Source organism: Camelina sativa, chromosome 2 (genome assembly GCF_030686135.1).
Source record: "Camelina sativa cultivar CO46 ecotype springtype chromosome 2, ASM3068613v1".
Taxonomy (NCBI): Eukaryota; Viridiplantae; Streptophyta; class Magnoliopsida; order Brassicales; family Brassicaceae; genus Camelina; species Camelina sativa.
Window position 1 is genome coordinate 14,025,737 of NC_141881.1, and position 7,484 is coordinate 14,033,220.

The window sequence follows — 7,484 nt, forward strand, 5'->3', positions numbered from 1 at the left end:
AAATATATACAAATAACTATGAAATTTAGAGTATAGTCATGTCATAGTTGTTTTGTATATTGACAACAAAAGAAACTATAAACTCAAAAAAAATGTAAAAAATTTATATGGTCTGGTAATGACAAAATCAGAGCAAATCTCGACACGTAGATCGTTCAGTGTGAACGCACGACGGAAGCTTAGGAATAATGAGACCCACACAAAATTGAAATAATCTGCGTTCTTCTTTTATTTTGTTCTCTTTCGTATTTACACAGTTTCTACTTTTGTAGTGTGAGCGCTAGCTTTAGTACTCTCTCTCTCTCTCTCTCTCTCTATCCAGAAAAACGAAAACAAAAACTCATAAAAATTTATATTTACTTTCAGACAAACCCATCAGTTTATCTACAAACAACGGTTTAATTTGGTTTTTCTCACAAATTCACATTTCTATATCCACTGTATATGAAAGGAAACCAAAAGGACTCATCGGAAAAACCCAAATGGGATCGGAGCTCATCGAATATATCCATGACCCGACCCGGTCGTTTAATGATCTGGTTCATCCTCTTCATCTCCGTCACTTACATCATCTACACTCTCAAGATCGTCTCCACTTCACAACCTTGCGAAGATCTAACCTCCTCCGACTCAATCCTCCATCATCAAAGACGACCCGAGAAAAAAGCAGTCACGGTTAAAGTTACGGCGGTGGAGACGGCGGAGCACGAAGCCACCGATCTAAACCATGTAGTTTTCGGGATTGCTGCGTCGTCGAAGCTATGGAAACATAGGAAAGAGTACATCAAGATTTGGTTTAAACCAAAGAAGATGAGAGGCTACGTGTGGTTAGACAAAGAGGTAAAGACTAAATCCGACGCCGTAGATCAAGAAAATCTCCCCCCGGTGCGAATCTCCGGTAACACGTCGTCGTTTCCTTATACTAACAAGAAAGGACACCGATCAGCGATTCGGATCTCGAGGATCGTTTCTGAGACGTTGATGAATCTTGATTCTGTTTCGAAGAAGAACGTGAGGTGGTTCGTGATGGGTGATGACGATACCGTGTTCGTTACGGATAATCTGATTAGGGTTTTGAGGAAGTATGATCATGAGCAGATGTATTATATTGGGAGCTTGTCGGAATCTCATTTGCAGAACATTTTTTTCTCTTATGGGATGGCTTATGGTGGTGGAGGTTTTGCTATTAGTTATCCTTTGGCTGTGGCTTTGAGTAAGATGCAAGATCGGTGTATTCAGAGGTATCCGGCTTTGTATGGTTCTGATGATCGGATGCAAGCTTGTATGGCTGAGCTTGGTGTTCCATTAACTAAAGAGACTGGTTTCCATCAAGTAAGTAAATTTTGATTTGGTCTTTTGATTTTGTGAAAATGGGTATTGCTTAGATTGGTTTGAGTCCAAATTGGTATTGCTTAGATTGGTTTGATTCCAAATGAGTTTGGCTTAACAAAATTAGAATAACTAGTGAAATAGGCAAATTTGATGATTGGTGTGTGTAATTGGCATTCATGGTATGCATAGCTTAAAGTTTGGTACTCCATCCGTTCTAATTTTGGTTGTCTTCTATGATTTAATTTTTGTTTCATATTAGTTGTCGTTTTAGATTTTCAATGCAGATGTTTGATGAATATTCCAATCTTATCCCTGCTGTTTTTTTGTTTCAACCAATGAAAAAATTACAAAATATATTAATGAAGGGCAAAACATAAAATTTAATAGTTTCCTTAATTTGTGTGCAAAAACCTTAAAGGACAGTTAAACTAGAACGGAGAGAATATAATTTATTAGTTCAAGATTAGAGATTAGTGGCAATGGATTTTATTTTATTATTATTTTTTTTTTTTGTCAAGTGGCAATGGATTTGTTAAAACTTGTTTAACGTTTTTAAATGAGATCTTGAGAGGTAAGAGTTTAACAGATTAAGGTAAAAGCTTGCTGCACAAATTTTAGACTCTTTAATGATTTCACATTCGTTTCAATTTTAGTAAATTTTTGGTAGGTGTGTGAATATTTATGGCATTCGAGTTCATTAACATAATACTGTACTTGACATTAAATACTTAATTTATGGAGATCCGAGTTTTGTGTCGCTGTCGCACTACTAATTTGCTTACCCATTTTAAAACAGCCGACCAAAAAGTTAACCATTGGAAATAACAACAAGCTTCGTTATATCATTTGATTAAAAGAAGAAACGTGAATTGTTGTAAGCTTTGGTTGATGTTCATTAGTTTATTTAAAACGAATTAAAGAGTGATTAAAGCAGAATAATTCGAACACGTGGCGCTTGAGCAGAGTAACCATAGTTAGATTCCTAGATGTCGGAATAAGACCCGTGTGTCAGTTTCAACCTTTAAAGGTCTTCTTAAAAGATTTGTGACTCTCTTATTTTCCTATACGCGCAATGTAGCACGTGAAGCCTACGCTTCTATTAATTCAGTTTTTTGTTTTCCTTTTGTAGTACGATGTTCATGGGAACCTCTTTGGCCTCCTAGCTGCCCATCCCGTAACACCGTTTGTATCAATGCACCATCTTGATGTGGTGGAACCGATTTTTCCAAACATGACTCGCGTTCGCGCCATCAAGAAACTAACTACACCGATGAAGATTGATTCGGCTGGGATTCTCCAGCAATCAATATGCTATGACAAGTACAAAAGCTGGACGATTTCGGTCTCATGGGGATATGCGGTCCAGGTGTTCCGTGGATCCTTTTCTCCTCGCGAAATGGAAATGCCTTCTAGAACTTTCTTGAATTGGTACAAAAGAGCGGATTACACCGCCTACGCATTCAATACTAGGCCCGTGAGTCGCAATCATTGCCAAACACCGTTTGTTTTTTACATGTCAAATGTGAAATTTGACCCGCAGTTGAACACGACGGTTAGTGAATACACGAGGCATCAGGTTCGCCATCCGGCTTGTCGTTGGGATATGGCTAACCCGGAGGAGATCAACACTATAGTCGTTTATAAAAAACCGGATCCTCACCTATGGAACAGGGTAAGTGAATAATTTAATTTTTAAAGATGTGAAGCTTTTTACATTACATTAATATGTTAATTCTTATTGATTGTTGTTTTTCTTGGGCAGTCACCGAGAAAAAATTGTTGCAGAGTATTACAAACAAAGAGGAATAATACATTATGGATAAATGTTGGTGTGTGTAGAGCAGGTGAAGTCACTGAAGTTTAGTGATATCAATTTTTGTAATAAAAATATTTTGAAAGAGACAAAAAAATATATTAGAGGTAGTATCAGAAAAAATATATATTAGAGGTATCGCCTTGTTAGGCCTTTTAATCCTGGTTTTGCCGGCTAATTATTTAATTTTTACTCCGTATTTATATTATGCGTTCCTAATATAGTTTTTTCCATTATTCTTCCGTATTAAGAAAGAATATATTAGATGTAGTAGTGTAGAATTTATTTATCTCAAAAACAGGTTTACTTTTATGAGAAAACTATAAGACACTTTCTTCTCTTGAAACTTTTCTTGAACCATGACATGAGTTCCCTCATTAGTGAGCGTTGGATAACTCGTATACTTTAAATTTCCAAACGTTAACCATTTAGTAATTACTAGGTCATAGACAATGGTAAAGTGTCAAGTTTCAGTATGTTGTAAATAACTTAATTTTAAGTTAAAGCTGGTCCCGGTCACGGACTCACTTGTGTGGAGTAAGTAACTAGAGTTGGTTTAGGGGTTTGGGTCACATGTGTGGAGTGTGGACTCTAAATGATCTGGGTTGAAGTCACTGCGACCCATTTCACAAATTTTGCTCTTCTAAGTAAAACATAAAGATCGGAGATGCTGCGATAAGACGGAGGACAATTACGCATTTGGAACCATTTTTTAGTTGAGAATAATGTGACAATTGCTTTATGGGGATATGTTCAAAGATACGAAAGGTTTTGTTCGATTAATAACAACATTTGTGATAAACGTTGGCAATGGAAACCCTTCATCTTGTGACTGCGGAATTTGATTTTTGGGTGTTTTATTGGGGTTTTTAGTCGCGGAAAGACAGAATCTGGTGTTGGATCCAAGTGAAGAACGAAGAGACATGATTCAACTTGTTTTTGTTGGTTTGTTTGCCACACATATTTATTTATCTATATAGCATTCTTATCTTATGAAGAATCCAGCATTGACGTATAAAACAGTATCACGTTAGTATGTAACAGTTGTTGTGTTCGTTATGTGAATTAGATTAGTTAAAATTACAAAACAAGGAATGGTGGAGAAAACTTTTTAATATCAATGTTCGATTCCATTACTTAATCAAAGCTATATGAATTCGTATTTTTTTTTTTTTTTTTGGTAAAATGTGAAGATTTCATTCCATAGCTATTACAACGTTCAATACAAAAGTTCCAACTAACCCATTATCACAGGAACAAAAGACAGACTACAAAATGACTTACTTATAAGGGATAATATATATTACTGAAGTAAACAAGAAGGAGAGAAGGAGAATGCAAGATAGGTCCTTGAAGAGAGAGTAGGCGGCTGCGCAACAAACTGTCGATGGTGAGTCGAAGAGCTGCGATTGGCGTCTCAGTGGCAGAAAAGATCCTGGCGTTGCGCTCCTTCCATAGATGGTAAACCACTGACTGGAAAAGGAGCTTTAGAATGGTCTTGATTCTTCGTAGGTGCGGCTGAGAGTGGTGGAGAATCCAAGAAGAAGCTGCTGCTAGGGTGGCAGGGGGATTGGGTGGGAACTTCTCTGCAAAGAATGTCCAAAGGCCCGACGAGAAAGAACACTCGAAGAAGAGATGATTGTGGTCCTCTTCCCCATTTGAACATAAAACACAAGTGGCAGGGATGTTCATGCCCCATCGCCTTAGCCTATCTCTTGTAGGCAAACGGTTCAACATTGCTAGCCAAGCAATAAAGGAATAGCGAGGCACATGCTCCTTAAACCATATCACTTCAGACCAAGGGACCAAAGGGTTATGGACTCTTAACTGCTCCCATGTTTCCTTGGAAGAGAACGAAGGGAGGAAATTACCTGAAGCGTTTCGCCACAGGAAAGTGTCTCGGCCTCTGCTTTGAACTGGCGGTGGATGGTCAGTTAGCGCCACCAGAAGAGCTTGAGAGTTGTCCGAACGGGCCGCCGGCAAGGCCCAATTACCATCTCTCATTGCTTCACTAACCTTTGCGTCCTTCCTTATGCGCAGGAGTCTTGGTCCAGATGCCCCTATAAAGGTTATGAGCTGACCAAAAGCCGTCCAAGAATCAAACCAGAATGAAGCAGAGCAACCATCGCCCACCTCACATCTGAGAAGCTCTATGATGGTGGATTTCAGTTGCAGCATGCTATTCACAGTTTTAGAGAACCGGTTGGCCTCAGAGGTTAACCAACATTTGACATGATGATGTCTTTAGTCTAAGTAGAGACACAACACCAAATCTAACCTTATCCATTGAATTTTTTTTTTTTTTTTTTTTTTTTTTGCTAAGAAGGTAAATATCATTATATGAAAAATCGGGCGTTACAAAGGTAAGACCTAATAAATGAACCTTGCCAAAAAAAAATTAAAAACAAGGAAGCATTTGGTACAAGCAATCGCAGCTAAGCGCAAAGTACTGGCTCATTGATTATTCCAGACAGCCATAAGATTTCTAAATTTCTTCAATCTTCTCCTTGCTGAAATAGAATCAGTTATCACTGTCTCAATCTCTCTGAAGATGGCCGATGGTTGGATTGTGATATGGTTGTGGAGGAGGTTATTTCTCTGACGCCATACACTATACACCAAAGCCTGGACTAGAAGTAAACGCAGGATCCTGGGAGAGGTAGAGTGGTTGACCTGAGCCCAAGTCAATAATGCTTGCCAATCGTTGAAGTTTGAAGGAGGGAGCTTCAGTCTGATGAAACATGAATTCCACAAAGTTCGAATATACTGGCAGTGCAGGAATAAGTGATCCCTAGTTTCAGCTGATCTTTCGCAGAGGCAACAATTAGTAGATATGTGCATTCCCCATGAAGCAAGCCTGGTCTTTGTTGGGAGCCTGTTTAGGTTTGTTAACCACATATGAAAAGCATGTTTTGGAGTTGAACCTTTGAACCAGACCAAGTCAGCCCAGGGTTTGATAGTATCTCTCGGTCTGAGTATATCCCAGGTCTTACTTGAGGAAAAACCACCACAAGACTTCTCGTTAACATACCAGTCGTATGAGTCTTCCTCTTGTGAGAGCGATGGTAATTGGACGGTGGTCAGATGTAGTTGGAGAGCCAGAGCTGGATCTGATCTCGCATTTGCTAAATTCCAACCGTGTGTTGTGCAGACTGCTGAAACTCTAGCATTCCGAGGGACTCGAAGATTTGTCGGACCTGACTCGCCTAGGTAATCAAGGAGAGGACCTAAAGGGGTCCAACTATCATGCCAAAACCAAGCTGTATTTCCATTTCGCACCTTGCATTTGATGAATATCCGGGCCAAATGTCTGATCTTAAGGATGCTTTTCCAAAACCAAGAGTCTGAACTTTTTACCTGAGTGTCCCAAAAGCTAATAGAGGCCAACTCGTGGTGGTGGCGTTGCCAAGCTACCCAGAGGGAGCCACTACTAGAAAAGAGTAGCCATATTAACCTGAGACAGAGGGTAGTTTCCAAGTTGAGATTCTTCTTAGCCCTAACCCTCCTTCACTCTTAGGTAAGCAAACAGTTGACCATGCCACCTTTGCTTTATGATGAATCTCTATATTGCCAGACCATAGGAACTTTGAGCACAGAGATTCAATCTTTCTTATGCAGCCCTTAGGAAGCATGAAAGTGGAGGTCCAGAAATTAATAGTGCCATGAATCACAGAAGCTAAAAGCTGAACCCTCACTGCATAAGAGAGAGTTTTTGTGGCCCAACCTCTGAAAATATTTGTGATCTTCTCCAGGAGAGGAGAGTATTCGTTTATCCTCAGCTTTCTAGACATAAGTGGAAGTCCCAAGTATCTGACTGGTAGTTGGCCCAAGGGGAAGTCGAACTGGGTGAGCAAAGCTTCTTCCAATTGAGATAGACCGGCATAGAACAAGGTAGTCTTATCCCTGTTCATTTTTAGCCCTGACCAGCCTGAAAAGTCATCTAGAGTCTCATAGATACCATGTAGGGAGGAGCTACTACCATCGAAAAAGATCATGACGTCATCAGCAAACATTAAGTGCGAGATTTCTAATTCGGAAGTCCTCGGATGGTAAGCAATATAGCCAGACCTGAACCTTGATAAGAGTAATTTGGAGAAGACTTCCATTGCTAAGATGAAGAGGTAAGGAGACAGTGGGTCTCCCTGCCTGAGGCCTCTAGAGCTTTGAAAAAAGCCATCTGACAAGCCATTTACCGATATAGAGAAAGACGGTGAGCACAAGCATTCTTTAATCCACCCAATGAACCTTGCAGGGATCCCTAATGCCTTCAGAGTGGACAGGGTGAAATCCCATCTGACCGAATCAAACGCTTTCTTAAGGTCTACCTTAAGCATTGCTC

General features: G+C 39.6%; 2 protein-coding genes across 2 annotated transcripts; one reads left to right on the forward strand and one right to left on the reverse strand.

The window, feature by feature from the left end:
• Positions 1–212: 212 nt before the first annotated feature.
• LOC104718882 (uncharacterized) lies at positions 213–3,306 on the forward strand. The gene is made up of 3 exons (XM_010436705.3): positions 213–1,332; positions 2,462–3,004; positions 3,095–3,306. Exons 1-3 carry the CDS (start codon positions 445–447, stop codon positions 3,194–3,196), a joined length of 1,533 nt encoding a protein of 510 aa, XP_010435007.1. The 5' UTR covers positions 213–444; the 3' UTR covers positions 3,197–3,306.
• Positions 3,307–4,429: 1,123 nt separating this feature from the next.
• Positions 4,430–5,323, reverse strand: LOC109126452 (uncharacterized). The gene has a single exon (XM_019230006.1). The coding sequence runs from the start codon at positions 5,321–5,323 to the stop codon at positions 4,430–4,432; it is 894 nt and encodes a 297-aa protein (XP_019085551.1).
• Between the last annotated feature and the right edge of the window lie 2,161 nt (positions 5,324–7,484).